The sequence below is a fragment of the Dryobates pubescens genome, chromosome 4 (assembly GCF_014839835.1).
Source record: "Dryobates pubescens isolate bDryPub1 chromosome 4, bDryPub1.pri, whole genome shotgun sequence".
Lineage (NCBI taxonomy): Eukaryota > Metazoa > Chordata > Aves > Piciformes > Picidae > Dryobates > Dryobates pubescens.
The window spans coordinates 5,457,869-5,476,337 of NC_071615.1; the positions used below are offsets into that span (position 1 = coordinate 5,457,869).

The window sequence follows — 18,469 nt, forward strand, 5'->3', positions numbered from 1 at the left end:
CGTTTTATTAAATTTCTCAGCATCATCTTAATAATTTGCATCTGTAAACCTGGCTTTTGCAAACAGCCTGTATACACCAGGGAAGAGAAGGCTCTGCTCTTAACCATCTTAAGGTTCGAAACATGTCAAAACTGTTCAGAGTGTGTAGTAAAGACTTAGAGCTGCGTCGCTTAAAAAGAAGCAGAGAGGTTTTATAAAAGAGAGTGGAAAGTCTTAAGTGTGTGGGGAAAATAGATGCTCTAAATAACTGTCCTGCTACCCTACCTTTACATTCTGTACTGAATCCTAAATGGGAGTTACTCATAATTACCCTCTTGTGAAATAACTGGGAGGGTACAGAGCCGTTACCCTGAACTGTGATGCAAAGCTCATTGCAATCGATGATGACCTTTTTGGGGACTCAAGAGTAGACTTTGGAGCCTTCATGTACCTCATTGGCAATTTTCTCCTCTTTTTTCCCCCTCCCCACTTCCCCCCCCCCAATTAGCTTTGGAACAGACAACTATTTTTTCCTATTTTACTATGAAAATCCCATCTTCCATGGCCATTCTTACAGCCAGATCTGTGGCTCTGTGATTTTTCTAAAGGTGTTTTTAATAAACTTAAGGGAGGGTGTTTGCTTTCATGGTAGAAGTTTGCTATGCTTTTTAGCAAATAGTTATTTATTTATTTATTTATTCATTCATTCTCTACAAATATTTGTGGTGATTAAGTCGTGGTCTAGTTTGGGCTTAGAATAGGAGTGGCCAAATATCCTGAGTCTACAGGTCTTGTAATAAAATCTTCTGGCCAAGACCTGAAAGGTCTCACTCAGTATCAGTGGGAGTCAATAAGAACACAAATCTAGTGGGGGACAGAGACAGTTTTGTTCTTCCTTATGGCCCCCTTGCTGTGGGCTGAGCATGCAGTTAGGTTCAGTGTCTCTGATGTCAATTTCAGCACCTCTGTCAACAAGTTTGCAGGTCTGACCTCATGATGCTTCAATAGTGTAAAGGGTTTGGAGCACAGCCCTATGAGGAGCGGCTGAGGGAGCTGGGTTAGCCTGGAGAAGAGGAGGCTCAGGGGAGACCTTGTTGCCGTCTACAGCTACCTGAAGGGTGGTTGTAGCCAGGTGAGAGTTGGTCTCTTCTCCCAGGCAACCTGTGACAGAACGGGAAGACACAGTCTCAAGCTGCACCAGGGGAGGTTTAAGCTGGATGTTAGGAAGAAATGCTTCACAAAAAGAGTGATTGCCCATTGGAATGGGCTTCCCAGGGAGGTGGTGGAGTCACCATCACTGGAAGTGTTTAAAAAGAGACTAGATGAGGCACTTAGTGCCATGGTTTAGTTGATTAGATGGTGTTGGGTGATAGGTTGGACTTGATCTCCAAGGTCTTTTCCAACCTGGTTAATTCTGTACTCTGTGTCATGCATCATCAGGCATCTTTACATTAGAGTAGGAAGGTAAGATGCCACATTTCTCTCTGTTGCAGGTATTAAGCTTTTAATATCAGAAGCAATTCTTCTGAATTTATATATTTGACAGCCAAGTGAGTTTATAAATTAAGTTGCCACAGGCATCACTATCTGTCTGTATCTTCCTCCTGTCCAGCTCATGAGGTGGGTGTTTGGAATATCCTCACGTCATTGAAGGGAGCTCATTCCTTGGCTTCTCTCTCCATTTGCTCTGTGCCTTTTGTTCATAATTAAGTACTGGAACACAGGAGTTAAAAGGTTTCTATGGTCAGGTAAAGGCTTTCTCTTTTGTAGTTCTGAATGGAGAGCGAATGAAAAGAAGAAAATCTTATTTGCCATTCTATTACTGTTTCTATTGAGCGAATGTCCGGGAAAGGAAACGTTTCTGCTTCTGAGGCAGAAAACAAATCTATCTCCACTGCTATTAGGCAATTCTACCACTGAGCTCTTTCTGTGAAAACAGCCTTAGCTCCAGTTTGGAAGGATAATTTAGCAATATCCCAATCATTTTCCTGTTTCTCTAGTATGTCCATTCCCTCCCTCCCCCCACCTTTCCTGAAGTCCTTCCACAAAACACATTCCATGCAATTTGAAAAGGTTTTAAGACTTTTTAGTGATTTTGGTTGCAGATCTTGTTGAGTTGGGACTTGTAAGCAAAATTGCTGCTTTGGAAGGGCTTACCCCGATGCATGAAATATCTCTTAAGGCACTGCAAGGTGCCAGCCTTGGGGACTCTAAACACCTTCTCCCTTAAAGCTTGGGACTCTGTTTAGGGTAGGTGTATTTAAAACAAAAATAACTTTTACTTTCTGGTAGTGAACAGTTCAGTAGCTTGTTAATTTAGAGCTTTAAAACTTCTGTATATTTCGGTAGCAGGCTGAACAGTTTGAGAAAATAGGTTGGAAACCTGAATGTGGTTTTGTCACAGGGGTCAAACAACTTCCAAAGCCACTCCAAGCCCACAGGAGACATTGTGAGATGCATTGATCTTTAAATTTTGTAGTGGAATTACCTGGATATATGTAAAAAAAACCCTGAAGCAGTGTGTTAGAGACTTGAGTTGGAAGTAATGAGCTGGTCCTGCCCTGTGTGAAATCCTGAGACTCTTCTGTTGTCATCTTGGGTAGCTGATCCAGTACGCAGCTGTTTATTCTGAGCTTCTGGCTGTGTCATGCTGCTAAATGAGAGAAGGGAAGTCTGCAAGGAAGCCAAAAGCCAAGGGCTAGAAGTTTGGTGGTTTGTGTGTCAGTGTAGAATAAATAGTTTGGACAATAATTATAGAATCATGGAGTTGTTAGGTTTGGAAGGGACCTCAAGGATCATCTAGTTCCAACTGCCCTGCCATGGGCAGGGACACCTCATACTAAATCAGGTTGCTCAGAGCTGCATCCAGCCTGGCTTTGAAAACCTCCAGGGATGGGGCTTCTACCACCTTCCTGGGCAACCTGTGTTGAAGCAAGGACACCTATGTTAGAAACATGACTGAGGGTTTTCAGATTTTCAGATCTAGTGTGTCTGTCTTTAAAGCCCAGCACAGGGCAGGTACCACCATGGACCTCCTGACAGCAGAACTGAACAGCCTTGCAGGAAAGGAGGTCTGTACTCCTGCCTTAAATGTGACCAGTTCCCTATCATCTGTTGTTGCAGGTTTGAAACAAAAAGATAAAGTGCAGTTCCAAGGGGGAAATGGTTTATTTGTGACACATTTAAACATAATGTAAAAATCATTTAAGCAAACAGTCTCTGAGCAGGGTGTAACTGAGTACCAACGGGCTGCTGTAGGTGTTGCCCGTAATGTGAGTGTAAACTTTCTTTGCAAAGTTACAAGCAAATGAAACAATGAATTTGGCTCTGTGCTCTCTGTTATGCAGGTTGTAAATGTCTGTTGGGTGGTCTGAATGCGTAAAGTAAGACTTTTGGAGTGTCCAGGAAGGATACTGTCCCTTAAATGAAAACCCTTATCTTGGCTGTTTTCCATCAAAATCAAATGAATTCCTTGGTTCACCTTCATGCTTAGCTATTGCAATTCAAACCTGCCTCCTTTATCCTGTCACTTATTTTTCCTACTTATGCAGGAGTTCAAATGGAATTAAATGGTAATCAGGGTTGAACTTGACATGCTTTTACTTATGGTAAACCCCTTTCTAACTCATTTTTAACGTGACAATCCTCACCATTTAAAATTGTACGGACAACCTTTTCCCTTTGGCAATCTCCCTAAACAGCGGAGAGAATCCAGCAAAGTCCTTACACAGGGCAAAATTCAGTTAGCCTCTAACAGAACTTGATAGCTGGAAAAAAAAAAGAAGATTAGAGCCTGCACTGTACAGCCAATGAATGTTGTTTAAACCACAGATGCTTCAGTCTGAAATGCTCAAACTTTGTGCTCTGAGTTGTGGTTTTTTTTGTTCGGGTCTTTGCTTTGTCGTGCCTTTGTTGTTGTTGGTTGCTTTTCATTTGGTTGGTTGTTTTCCAATCGAAATCTTTCCTATTTGCAGCTTTAGTAGAATGGATTTGCTAGGTCAGATCAGCCATTTTCAATTAATGATGTAAATAATCAGATTATTTGGGGGAAAAAAAATATAAGACAAACCTGCATCTTTTTTCATTTGCTGGGGATAATGCTGGAAAACAAAACCAAACAAACAAACCAACAAAGCCCTGTTTAGAGAATTCTGAGGTTTTGCTTTAAAAGAAAAGAAGTTAAAAATTCAGTGTATGTTGTCTCTTGGAAATGAGTAATATAACTATCACATGACTTTGGGGAAAAAATAAGACAAACCTGCATCTTTTTTTATTTGATAGAGATAATATTGGGGTGAAAAAGCCAGCCCTAAACCCAACAAAATCATGTTTAAAGAATTCTGAGGGTTTGCTTTAAAAAAATAAATAAATAAAAATTCAGTGTATGGTGTCCTTTGGAAATTAGTAATATAAATAGCTGATTACTTTGGGGAGAAAATAAGACAAACCTGCATCTTTTTCATTTGATACAGATAATATTGGGGGGGGGGAACCCATGGAAACCCAACAAAACCATGTTTAAAGAATTCTCAGGTTTTGCTTTTAAAAAACTAAGTAAAAATCCAGTGTCTGTTGTCTTTTGGAATAGGTGGGTTGACACTCCTGAAAGGCAGTGTTCTGATCTTTCCGTGGAGCTGACAGGGGAAGGGAGGGACGGCTTTCCTTGCATCTTGCTCGTGTTATGCCAAAGTCTTGCACAGGCCCTGGGATCGCCTGACTCATTGATTCAAATTCCCTGTCACATGCCCTCACAGCGTGTAATGCTTTTCATAAAGTCATCAGGCTTTATCTTTACGCTGCCTGACTTTGCTTTTTCTAGATGTTGGGTGTGTGGTGCCTACACAGTCGGTATTTAGAGTAGCTCCTGAGACTTTTAAGAGGATGCAAAGTCCCAGATAACTTTTTTTTTATGGTCATATCTTTTTATACAACTGAGGGGAAGACTTGCTTTCAGTCATGCCAGGCTCAGATTGTGCTGTTGGATTTATCTTGTTTCTAGGCATTTAATAATACTCTCTGCATTCAGGACATTTTTCTGTTAAGGTATTAGTTTCAAAAGCAGTCAATGGTTTCAGGGATTCTTTGATTTTTCTTTTCATCTGTGTGCTTTTCCTAATATTAAACTTTTCTTGTCTGGAGACTTAAGATAGACTGTCATAGCAAAGATTGTGAGTATCTGTGATAAGCAGGCTTTTAAATCTCATAGTTCTTATCAGTCCAGTGTTTTAGAAAGGCATATGGAATCCTTTCCTTATATTAAACAATTGGTGAGAGAGCAGAGAGAATAGGGAAGAAGTTGTATCAAAATTGTCTCTTCCCAAAAGGTTTTGTTTACTGATGATCACATTCATTAATTTTAAACTCCATAGGACACAGGTGTGTTAGGTTCATGGATAAGCCATGGTATCAAATCGTGCTGGGTGATGATGGGCTGCAGAAAGCGTGTCGTACATCCGAATACATGGAAGTTGTAGGACATTCCTGTAAATATTGCTTTGTATATAGTTACTGTTAAAAAAAAAGACAAGACATTTTGGGAGGAAGAGTTTCACTTTTTTTCAGCTGGGAGATGATTTATTTAGACTAAATTGAATAGAATAGAATTAACCAGGTTGGAAGAGACCTTTGAGATCGAGTCCAACCTATCATCCAACACTAATCAATTAATGGCACCAAAGCACCCCTTCCAGTCTCTTCCTAAACACCTTCAGTGATGGCGACTCTACCACCTCCCTGGGCAGCACATTCCAATGGCCAATCACTCTTTCTATGAAGAACTTCTTCCTGACATCCAGCCAAAACCTCCCCTGGTGCAGCTTGAGACTGTGTCCTCTTGTTCTGGTGCTGGTTGCCTGGGAGAAGAGACCAGCCCCCACCTGGCTACAACCTCCCTTCAGGTAGTTGTAGACAGCAATAAGGTCTCCCCTGAGCCTCCTCTTCTCTAGGCTAAGCAGCCCCAGCTCTCTCAGAGGGCTTATGCTTAAATTTAGTCATTTCAGACACAGTTCCTAATCCTGTACCAAAATAATCAGCAGTAGGAAACTCATCGGGTAGTCTAGGTTTGTAATTTAGTTTTAAACATGCAATAGGTTGTTTCAGCTTGTTTTCTTCCTTTATTATATTCTTCATACTAGACTAATCCAATCTTTCCTAGGTTCACTGTGATACCAGGACATTACTGAAAAAGATGCTATAGAAACAAATGCTTTCATAGCATGTGTAGGCAGGCATTTGAGATTACATTTTATTGTTATAAGCTTCTGAGCAAGATATTTTCTTGCTTTTCTGTTATCGACACTGGTGATGGGAGGCCTTCTGCCAGAGCCTTGATCAAAACCCAGATTCCTGTAGTGAAAAGGAAGAGAAGGGGGAAAGGAGTTTAATCCTATAAAAACAAAATAAGCAACACCTATAATTGGGAAAGTGGATTCCTGTGACCCCAAGTAAGTTTCTTATTCATGGGGAGTGTGAAGATTTACACCAACCTAATATATCTGTAATCTCAGAAGACGTCTTACTTCACAGAACTGCCTTGCCAAGAGAATTAACTGTGCCTCCAGCTCCCTGTTGTCTGAAATGGCCTTTTTTCAAGGTGTGATTAATGTACCTTGGCAGTCAATAGGATGTGAGTAATTGTGGCTAATTCCAAAAGTGAAAATAATGAGGAAAAAAGGACTCGGAGTGCTGTAGCACAGTGGTGTGAGGATTCTTGTGTAGTATTTAACGACTCATTCTGTGCAAAGAAAAGCATGGCAATGCTTGCATCTTGCTTGAAAGAAGATATATTTAGTGTTCTGCAGGGAAGATGTGATTAAAGGGCATTTTCCTTAGACCATGATTAGCAGTCACTTGCCAGTAATCGCCAGTGGTTGCAAACTCCACCCTGCAGTTCCTGTTTCTGTTGCAGGAGTATCTAGCCAGCTATTTCAAATTCAGCCATGGTCTTGTGGCCTTTCTGTTTATAGGTCAAGTCTTTTGTGGCCAAAGCTTCCAGTAGGAAACTAAACATTTCGTGAGAAATATGAGTGGAATCATTGTTTTCACTGGTTCTATTGCTTAGTAACCTCAGTCATTGTTTTCAGTGTCTGTGTTTTAAAGTCTGTTAAAATTGGTTCACGTGCTAGTGAATTCATGTATGATATTTGAAAATAGGACAAAGCAGCTTATTCTGCAGAATTCTGGTGCTTTTAAGTCCGTGAGCACAGAGGTGGAGTGAGCGTGTGCACTTCAGAGAAGCAGCAAGTGATGTTTTCCTGACCTTGCATGCTAATCTCTAGGAACTTTATAGCCTCCTCTGAACAACTTGAGCAGTAACCTGTGCTAAACATCAATCAGATTTAAAACCCAATTATTTTCTGGCAGAAATTAAAGTGTGTGGTGCAAACCTTTGTTTTCTTGGTAGAATCAATCTCCAAATGGACCAAGCAACCAACATGCATGTGAAAAGCATGAAAGGCCAAAGACTTCTGGAGGTGGGACGGATGATGCACAAAGTGCGATGCTGATAATAGCTAATCACACTCTCCAGTCCACAAGTTTTTCCTTTCAAAAACCTCATGCTTCTGTAATTTTTTTTTTGTATAAGCCCTTTTTGTACTCATTTGCAGAGCATTCCCCCTGACAATCAAAATTGTCCTGCTAAATGTCAGGAGGCTTTGTGCAGGCTGCATTCAAATCCGAAGGCAGATACGAACGTTTGTGCATCTGCGCTGCCACTTTTGACAAAAGGCCCAATTATGCCTATCCTGGGAAAGATGGTCTTGGGCAATGCTTAGAAGACAGAATGAAGCATTACATTGTACTTCTGTGAAGCTCTTTTTTTTTTTCTTGAGATGAGCAATATAGTTACAGATTATTTCAGTTTTGATCAAGTAGATTATTTATGAGAGGCAAATTCACCACCGTGCTAGGTTATATTAAGATTCAAAAGATGTTAATTGTGGAAGACATGCTAGAATACAGTGACAACAGTATTATGTAGTTCTTTTCAGTGAAGTCATTTATCTTAACATATTTGGGGGGGAAGAATAACAAATGAAAAAATCAATGCTTCCTGCATCTCCACATCAATACATTGTAATGATTTCCCCCCTCCACTGTTACAGCAGCTTCATTACTTCAGTGGAAGTACCTTATATATACACCAGCAAAGTAGCATCTCTGGTAATCAGGTTACATCTGGAGTCTTCCTAACTTGATAAAATTTCCTTCTATATTGCCATTTGTACACGTATAATCCAAAATAAAGCTTTGTCAGTGCTCAGCTTTTAATAATCCTGTTCATAATTAAATATAAATCTGACTAAAACATACTCTTCTACATTAAGGTCTTGTCATAAAAACATTTTGAATATAAACTGTCAATACTCAGTAGAGGGATACTACATATATACACCCGCATGCACTTCTGTTAGTAGCAAGCATTTTGTTCACTGTTTGCACAACTTCACAGTCACATCTTTTTAAAGACAGCCACCACTAGATCAGACTTCAGATTGCTCATTGCTGTCAGGAATGACAGACGTCAGGGCAGCCTGGCAGAAGCGATGCAACGTTGACATTTTTGTTTTCTGCTCAATGTAGAGCCGCAGTTTGTCTCTGAAGGTTTCCCCGAGGAAACTGTAAATCAAGGGGTTCAAACAGCTGTTAGAAAAAGCTGCTAGGTTCACAATGTGTCCTGTCAAAGGGTAATCATGTCTGAAGGATGGGCTGCTTGAAGAGGCAGGCTCGCTTTTCTTTTGGAGGAGCTGAACACTAATGAAGACGTTTTCAGGTAGCCAGCAGATAAAGAAAACCAGGACCACGACAAAAATCATTCGCAGAGCCTTTTGTCGCCGCAGCCGAAGACTCCGATGCTTGTGTGCTTTTATAAGGACTCGGACAATTAATGAGTAACAAAGACCGATGATCACAAAGGGGATAATAAACCCCAAGGTGATTTCTAGCCACTGGATTTCTTTTACATCTGCAAAACAGAAATAGACCTCTCCGGTGTGCTGTAAGTGCACGGCCGTAAACGGCACTAGCGCTGCAGAGATGGACGCCATCCATATGAGCCCGCAGCTTAATCTAGCGTGTTGCATAGTACGAAATATGTTGGACCTCATTACTTTGGCCAGTGCTATGTATCTGTCAAAACTCATCCATGTCAGAAAGAAAATGCTGCTATACATGTTGATCTGAAGGAACAGAGACATAAAGGTACAAATGATAGTGATATCGTAGTACTTTTCGTCCAGATTAAAAACCTCAATGAGGGAATCTGCAACTAAAATGAGATCAGCTACTGCGAGATTTACGAAGTAAAGGTCTGGAATGGTCATTTTTTCACGAAAGCTTATGTTGACAACCAGTATCAGAATGTTTCCTACAAAACCAATAGGGAAAAGAAAGATTGTGTAAAGACATGATAAGAAGAGACCGATAACGTATTGTTGGTGTTCTGATTTATCAGCTAGTCTCGAAGACATGCTTTCGTTACACAAGTGGGATCCATTTAGGTTAAAAGTTGTGCTGTTACATATAGCAGGGGCTATTGAGGCAGAGTAAGTTTCCATGGTTAAAATATCTGCAGAGAAGGTACTAGCACTCACAGTTTGGTGGTAATGCCGGAAAAATCAGGTTTGGGGCTGTTTTCAGGTAAGTTCACCGTAAGCATTTTGAATCGAGTGGAAGGAGATGGACACTTTTGTATAGGAAACTCAGATTCCTTAGAAGCCAAATTAGAGTTAAAATTGACTGAAATATAGCAGTACAAATAGTAAATGTCTTAGTTGTGTTGCTTTGTCACAGGACACCATGTAAGTTACAACTGACAGAATTTGCAGTTCCTGTATGCCCTAAGATCATGTAGGAATCTTTTTACCATTATGGTACTTGAATCTCTCTAATTAAAGCCTTTCATCGAGAGTGTCTCTTCATGCAGGGTGGAAGGTAGAAGAGTTTTAGTTCCATTTGTTTTCTTTTAAGAATCAGTGCACATCCTTGGACCTGCAATTTGCAAATGGAAAATTATTAATGTCATGCTCCAGCACTGCACCATGCACCATACGCCTCTGCTGACCGAAGATACGCAGCTGAGGTTGTAGGAAATGACATGACAGATAGAGATACATGCACCTATTTCTAGTCAATATATCTGCACCCCAAGATTGCATTAGAAGAATTTAATTTTGCTGCAGATGACCAGGTATTGTGAGGGCAGCTGTGGAAAAATTGTGTGTGCCCATCTGGGGTTCTGTGTGGGAAAGTGGAAATACAGAAAGTAGGAACAGGGAAAGTGGAAATACAGAAAGTAGGAACAGGGAAAGTGGAAATACAGAAAATATGAGGAGTGAGTTTAGCCTACTGAAGAAAAACTTTTAATATATATGTATCTATATTAAAACAACAAAAAAGCATTTTTATTTCATCAGCAGCTTGGAAAGCTATTAAGTGGCAGAGTGTGTGGTTGAGAAGGCAACAGAGACGAACAGGAGTTGGTTCCTTGTGCTTTCAGTGGGAAGGAGAAGGAAGATTTTTGGAGGTGAGGGTAACTCCAAGCCCCACACTGATTCACACCAACGTTGTTAGACTCAAATTTGCTTTTCTTTTGTGATTAATGGTGTTGTCCTGACTTCCTGATAGGAATGGGAAATATCAGTTATCTGCTTTGTTTACTTAGAAACATTGAATGCTGTGGGCTTGAAATATTACCTAGAAGTTTATTTAAAAGGGGAAAAAAAACAAACCAGCCACCAAGAAAACCAACCAAACAAAAGGCACCCCAGAAGTGATCACCCAGGGTGTTTTGTGTTGAATTTGAAATACTTTGAATCTCTCTCATCTTCATTTTACTACCAAAGCCTTGATTTTAATTGCATTAGACCATATTTAGTTTTTTTTTTTCCTTAAAGGTTAAATTGTTTCCTAGTAAAATTCATGCAATTCATTTTTATGACTTAATTCTTCCTGATGTACAGCCTAAGGAAGAAAAAGGAGCAGACCACTAATGCAGGAGGAGTGCTAGGATATTCCCAGCCAGAAATACAGCTTGTGAGTTTGCTTAAATGTATTCAAGTTATCAGAAATCGCTACCAGATGTAAAGGTACTGATTACAAAGCTTTTAGTTCATCATGCATTAGGCATAAGTACACAGTAGCTGTTGCCATGTTTTGAATCATTCTCATAACGCAAGGCTTTACTGCTGAAATCTCCCTATGAAATGGCATTTATTTGCAGAGGGTTTGGTGTTTGTTTCAAGCAGCTGTGCAAGTCAGACGTGAGCTGTTGTCTCTCATGTAACATCTTCTCGTTTCTGAGCAAGGCAGTAAAACTGCTTTAAGTACAACAAAAGACAAGTCTAAGCAATTGAATTTTTAAAAGGTCGACCCTGTGGTCAGGTTTTTAATTGCACCTTGAAAGGCCACCGAAAGTCAAGCAATTACAAGCATTACAGGTAACCCACGTACTGTGAAACACTTTATTTTACCTTAATTCCATTTCTCCAGAGCTGATTTTCTTCCAGACAACAGAAGCTGCTTCTTGCTCAGGTGCAGGCTTAATGGATGTGTCGGCTTCGGCTGTTGTGCTGGTAAAAACTTGCATTTAGGTGTGCAAAGCTGCAGTCAATGCCACCTGTTGACGATTCAGCAGTCAAAGAAAACCCATATAAAAGTCTCTTCTGTTTGAAAAAGTCTTAAATAAAGGGTAGTTTACGACAGCAAAATGCAGATCTTGCTGCATGTCCTTGGCAATAAAACAAGCTTTAAAGATTCCCAGGGTTGTTCTAATTTGTGTGCAGTTGAAGTGCTGCTGAACAGCCTTATAAGGCTAGGATTAACCCTGTTTCTGCTGGTTTCTTTTTGACTCGGACTGGCCAAGCATCGTTTCTCATGTGTCGTGTCAGTTTTATTTTGCCTGATGCTCGTTTCGCCTTCCTTTCTGCCTCTGGCAGTTTGTCCCAATTAGATTGGCCACTCAAACCTACAGCTTAACTGATTGCTAATTAAGAGATTTATGTGCAGCTCATAACTAAGCAGATCTTGCATCGATACAAAGCACTAATTACTGTTACATGTGTACTTTTTAAAAGCCCCTGGCCATCTTGAAGAACTGTTTGCATGAGAGAAGTTGAGAGCAGCTGAGGAGGCTTGTTTGTGCCAAGCTGACAATAGAAATTCCCACTTTCCTACCTTCAGCTCGATGCCACTTTGCCTACTGGTGGTTAAGTTTTCGGGTGCACGTCGTCAGCCTCACCCTTCTTGGAACTGCTCAGCTCAAAATCACCTGGGTAAAATAGGCTTATTTTGCAGGGAATGTGGAGCCTCAGTCTTGCATAAAACCACCAGCATCACAGGTGGAGTTTTGTTTCATCTGTAGCAGGGGGGGGAAAAAATCTACTTGCCATTTCCAGAAACACCACCTACTGGTGGCCAGAATTCTTGGAATGAAAAGAAGGTTAAATCTTTCTTTCTCATAGAAGAGAAGCATTGTATTTGTGTCAGCTACATTTTATGACTATATTGGTCTGATACTTGAACATTAAATGCCATTAATGGAGGTGCTGTACATGGATGCAGCATTCTACTGCTGCTGGAATATGATAAGCAATAAGATCTTGTCTTAGCCTTCTCTTTTCCAGACTAAACAGCCCTAGCTCCCTCAGCCATTCTTTGTATGATGCCCTCCAAACCACTCAGCAGCCTTGTTGCTCTTCTCTGGACATGATTCAGGACCTCAATGTCTTTCTGAGACTGAGAATTAAATGCAGTACTGAAGCTGTGGCTTCACCAGGGCTGAATACAGGAGCGCAGTCACTTCCCTGCATCAGCTGGACACACTGGGTTTGATCCAGACCAGGATGCCATCGACCTTCTTGCTCACCTGGGCACACTGCTGACTAATGTTCAGCTGGCTGTCCACCAGCACCCCCAGATCCTTTACCATTGGGCTGCTTTCCAGCTACTCTTCCCCAAGGCATTGCTTGGAGTTGTGACCAAAGTGAGGACTGGCACTTGGTCTTGTTAAACCTGCTGCACAACGGCTCCTAGTTGCTCCTGTTTGTTGTCCATGCTGCGTGCATTGGTATAGGGGCACTTAAGCTGGGCTATCAATTTCACCCCTGATGTGGGTACACCACCCCTAGGCTCACCTCTAGTGAATGTGCTATTATTCCCTTCCCCCTTCAAACCTAGTGTAAAGCCCTATCAATGAGCCTTGACAACTCATGTGCAAGAGTCCTTCTTCCCTTTGAGACAGCTCAACTCTGTCCCCAGCAGGCCCAGTGCAGCAGAAATGTCCCATGATAAGAGAACCCCAAATTCTGGTTGTGGCACCAGCCCCTGAGTACATTAGCTGTGCTTACAGTGTTCAGTGCAGTCTTTGCTGCTGTGAAGGTATTGAAGACAATGCTACCTGTGCTCCTGATCCTTCAACCAATTGCCCCAGTGCCTTGATGTCCTTTTTAATTGCTCTTACACTTTGGTACTCAACTTCATTGCTTCCAACCTGTATGACCAGTAATGGATAATAAACAGAGGGCTGTACCAGGCTGCAGAGTTTCCTCATAACATCTCTGATCCAGGCCCCAGGGAGGCATCATATGGAGCCCTCTGTTCCCCTCAGAAGAGAATCACCTACAACAATTGCTCTCCTTTTTTCCTTAACACAAGTAGTCCTAATGCATAGGGCTGGGTGAGTTATCCCAGGCAACCCTCTGGCTGGACCTTCATCTACTTCCTCTGTAGCCCTCCAGTTTCAGAGCCCCAGACCTGTTCTGTAAGGGCAACTGGGAAAGTGAGTGAGACCAGGAGGGGATTTGCCAGTTTCTTTGAGCAGGGACCTGTTTCCACTGTCCTGTCTTTTAGGTCTCCTGTTGTTTGGTGGCAGGAGGGGAGGACATCTATTGCTTCTTGAACCTCTGTCTGCTGCTTTTGCCTCAGGGTGTGTCTCCACCAGTCTGTTTCTCTCTTAAACTCCCTGATACTCCTCAGCCTTTCCAATTTCTCTTCCACCCGGCTGAGCAGATCATACCACACACAGGCATCCTCTCTGCTGTCCTCTGGTACCAGTGCCAGGCTCAGACACTCCCTGCAACTGGACACTTGGACAGCTACATGTCTCGGGGGGGAACTCTGGGTACCCACATTCCTCCTGGCTTTTACCCATGTGGTCACCATGCTGGTTCTTCTCAGTTATGATCAACTGAGCTCACCTCACATTTTTCTGGACAGAGAGCCTAAAGTGTTCTGCGCTGAGAAGTGCACAAATATGATTGCAATACAGGACTGGAACAATTGTAATGTTAGAAAAATCTTGTGATACCAGCTTTGAAGGTCTTAATTTTTTTGCTGTCCTGAAGAACAGGATTATAAAGAGGCTCTGTTGTTTGTTGATCATGTGGTTTTGCTGTACTTAATTCTGTCCTTCAGAGCTTTCACTGATCTTGTAAGGGCCAGAAGGACTTTTCACTTTCCTTTATGCATAATGTTAGCTTCTGGGTGTTAGTTGTTTGTAATTATGGGGGCCTGGATTTGACAATCAGCTGCTCTGTCTGTCCTTGTTTTTCTAGCTGTGAATATCAGCTGAGTTGCTGTTAAAATGTGTAATTCTGAGTGCCAATTTTCCTGTTTGAGTTCATGATCAGTGCCATAGTTCCACACTTGTTTGAAAGACCCATGGAGTAGCATTTTTTCCCCCTCTGCTAACAGAACTATGACGCATAAGAGGCCAAATCTAGTATTCTGATTGTTGTTTTATTATCTTGTAATTAGTGAGTTCTGTATTGCACTAAATATTTAATGAAATGATCATGTGAGTTCTCTGAATCTTGTTTCCTAAAGCAGATGACAACATCTTCAGGCTCTTGTTTATGCAGTCAAATTATTGTTGCTGCTTAATCTGTCTTAATCTTGCTGTTCATCACTTCCATATTCTGTGAAATGCTTAAAACTAAATTTAGCAGTTGCTGAACATTGTACCCATTTTCTTTCCCTGTCAGTTGCTGATATTCCCTGGGACCTTTATGGGGAGTGTCTTAATGATTCACTCTTGGCCACGGTTCTGCCAAAGTACTGAGTATTACAGTCCCACCTGTTATACCTAATCTAAGCTGCTGACAACATGCATGGAAGCCACTGGTGTGATAGCATCTAGGCAATGTCAGACTTGATAAGCCAGCATTTAAAGTTTTCCTAGCAGTTTATTTTAAAACCTGTAGTAGTCAGCTTCTAAATATCTCCATAGACATGTCTAACACTGTAGAGTCTTTAAGGAGCACTGCTGTAATTGTCTATGGTGTACTTGGCTGCACCAAGAGGTTTTATCTCTCTTATTTTTCATAGAAGATACTCTCTGTAATTTAGCAGGCTTCAACATATGTGCCTGCTATTGTGCTGCAAAAAGGGGACAGCTGAGGAGGAAGAAAGTGGGAGGTGTGAGCATAGAGAGAGAACTACAGAAGAGGTTTGGTGACTCACAGCTCCTGAGCCACCACTGCATGGCAGCCTCTCCATCAGGGTGAAAAGCAGGATAAGCTCTATAGGATGTAGGAGCTGTTGGATTCTGTTGGAAGTGTGGAACTGCTTTGGGTATGAAGCTGTTGAGTCCTGGAGAAATAGATCAGGGCCAGGGTGTATTAAGCTGAAAAAAAGAAAAAGGAAAAAAAGAGGTGCTGTGTTGCATGGAAGGGGCAGGAGGCAGAGATTCCAAGTGTGTTGGAATGCTTGCAGGGTAATACAACCATATGCAGAAGAAATAAGGTTTGTATAGGAACGTCTACTGAAAATGATCTCCAGAGGAGATGCTTTTGTAACCTTCATGCAGTGTTGCAAGCAGATTGAGCTCCTCTTCCAAATTCTCATGTTCCTGTTTGCCTGAATACCGACTCTGAACATTTGTCAACCACTGAGTGACATCTCTCTGCTTACAGTACCCTGTTCTAGAGCATCCTTCTACTTCATCCTGCCCAGCTTCAGTTACTTTCCCTTTCCTTATTTGCAAGAATTTAGTTTGAATTGGAATTAATTGTCTTCTGTGCCTGCAGAAAGCCTCAGAGCACATTTGCTGTGTTCAGGCTTTTCAGTTGCCAATAATTTTGAGGATGCATCTTTCATAGTGGAAAACAGTTTTTAAAGGTTCAGCCTTTTCTCTTGCAGGGGCAACACCTGCCCTCATTCAAACTATCTTGGTAAAAACTTGTTCTTAAAGTGTGGATCACAAAACTGTTGGGGGATAATAAAAAAAAGTTTACAAAGTCATGGAATTGTTAGGGTTGGAAGGGACCTCAAGGATCATCTAGTTCCAACCCCCCTGCCATGGGTAGGGACACTTCACACTAGATCAGGTTGCTCAGAGCCACATCCAGCCTAGCCTTCAAAATCTCCAGGGATGAGGCTTCCACCACCTCCCTGGGCAACCTGTGCCAGTGTCTCACCACCCTCATGGGGAAGAACTTCTTCCTTACATCCAATCTGAATCTACCCATTTCTATTTTTTTTTCCATTCTCCCCAGCCCTATCCCTCCCTGACACCCTAAGAAGTCCCTCCCCAGCTGTCTTGTAGCCCCCTTAAGATACTGGAAGGCCACAATTAGGTCACCTCGGAGCCTTCTCTTCTCCAGACTGAACAGCCCCAACTCCCTCAGTCTGTCCTCATAGGAGGGGTGCTCCAGCCCTCTAATCATCCTTGTGGCCCTAAAACAGGACCCCAAAATGCTGTGTAAGTGAAAGATGATTCATCACAGGACTTCAGGCTCTATCCAGTGCCATTAAAAAGTAAAATTCACAAAGCATCACTTGTTTTTACTTTGGTAATTGGGTCTGGCAGTTCTTCACTGGACTCTTGTACCATGGAAGTTAAACTCATTCTTTCATTGCAGCCACCTAGTGAATCAATTTTTCATGCAACATATATGCTGTATATGTTACATAGAGTACTTATTTAGTCGGAATTGCTTGAGCTTTCACCCTACCCTAAGTCTTCTGCAACAAGCACCCCAAAATCAAGGTATATAGTGCTGTGGTCTGTACATTTGGAATAGGAATGTAACTAAGGCCAGGCTTACTAATAAATGTAGGGGTGGAGCAGCTTGAGTTATGATTCAAGTGTGCAGATCCAGTCTCTTTTTTAGCTCAGATGTTGTTTTGCAACGGGATGGGATCAAATTTGAGCCAGCTGGTTCAGTAAAGTCCTCAATCTCTACATGTTCTTTTCCAGATGATGTTACCAGCTCAGAAATTCATGGGTAACTGAAGCAGCCTGCTTGTTTCTTTTCTTTTACTGAATGGTTTGTTGTGGTTTTTTGTTTTGTTTTGTTTTGTTTTCAAAAGCAGGCCAAAGAAAGACACAAGCATTACTAGTGCAGAAGTAAAATGTTCTTCTTTGAATTTTCCAGTGTATCCCTTGAGTTAATTTTGACAGCATGCCTATAAAAATATATGCTCTATTTCTTCTGGAACATGCTGTTCAAAACTAGGTGAAGCCTGGAAGAAGTGAGTGTTCAACAAAGCTGTTGCTGGGAAAGAAAAAAAAAATCTCTCTGAGCAGGGAGATTTTTGTTTGTGTTTTAAAAGCACACTTTAGATTACTACTACTAATTGAAAAAAAATCTCAGTTTTAATCTTAGCCAAAGCTGCTCTTTTCTCTCTCATATCAGACTCCTCTAGAATGCTTTTGGAAGGGGATTGTTTCTGTTCTTTCCCCTGTTGCACATAGGGGTGTTTTTGCCTTCATATTCCAGCTAGGTTTGCTCTAGGACTACATATTATGATCCTGAATTTTAATGTTAGATTTGAGTTAATTTATCAAGAATGACTTAACAGCACGTTTCTGTATTGCTGTAAGTTGCATTAATAACTGTTTGAGTTATTGTTCTGTATTTCTCAACCTCTTCTCTCCTCTTTACCTTTATTTTCTCCAGTTACAAAGTCTTTTTCACTGTACGTGGAGATTTCTTTATGCCAATATGTTCAGCCAACCAGAAAAGTACTCTGCAGGAGCTGTGGACAGGGAAGAGACCAGAGTACAGTCACTCACATCTCACAGATGGCAGCCAGAAGCTATATCCAGGAGTACTCACAGACTTTGATGCAGTAGCTCATTCTTGACCAGATGTACTCATTCCCAAGCCCTGGGTCTGACAGTAGGGCCCCTACAGGTTTTATTTCTCAGAGACATTTGGTTATGGCTCTGCTTTAGCTGTGTGCCTTGCTGAGAGTATCATGAAGCATCCTTCCACCCAAGGTTGGACCTTCGCGCTCCTCAGGGGTGCATTATTGTAATTCACCCATCATTAGAGCAGTTGCCAGGTCCCAGCCAATGCTAGCTAGAGCCAACATTTACTGAGTAGTTTTTCTTGTAGGCACCTTTATCAGTAACTCAGGACTCAGAAACAATACCATATTTATTCTTTCATCCTCACATATAAAATAGATGGAAGCACCAAATGAAGTAGAATCCTTTGTGCATAGAATAGAATTAACCAGGTTGGAAGAGACCTCTGAGATCGAG

General features: G+C 41.5%; 2 protein-coding genes across 2 annotated transcripts in view; one reads left to right on the top strand and one right to left on the bottom strand.

Moving 5' to 3' along the window:
• Positions 1–18,469, top strand: part of C4H7orf50 (chromosome 4 C7orf50 homolog) — a 153,683-nt gene that overhangs the window by 10,297 nt on the left and 124,917 nt on the right. The window lies entirely within an intron of this gene.
• Positions 7,676–11,746, bottom strand: GPER1 (G protein-coupled estrogen receptor 1). The gene is made up of 2 exons (XM_009908722.2): positions 11,451–11,746; positions 7,676–9,969 (listed from the first exon to the last, which is right to left on the bottom strand). Exon 2 carries the CDS (start codon positions 9,534–9,536, stop codon positions 8,463–8,465), a length of 1,074 nt encoding a protein of 357 aa, XP_009907024.1. The 5' UTR covers positions 9,537–9,969; positions 11,451–11,746; the 3' UTR covers positions 7,676–8,462.

Bases quoted from the DNA above. Each gene is read 5' to 3' on its own strand.
- GPER1 (XM_009908722.2), bottom strand. From the start codon at position 9,536: ATGGAAACTTACTCTGCCTCAATAGCCCCTGCTATATGTAACAGCACA.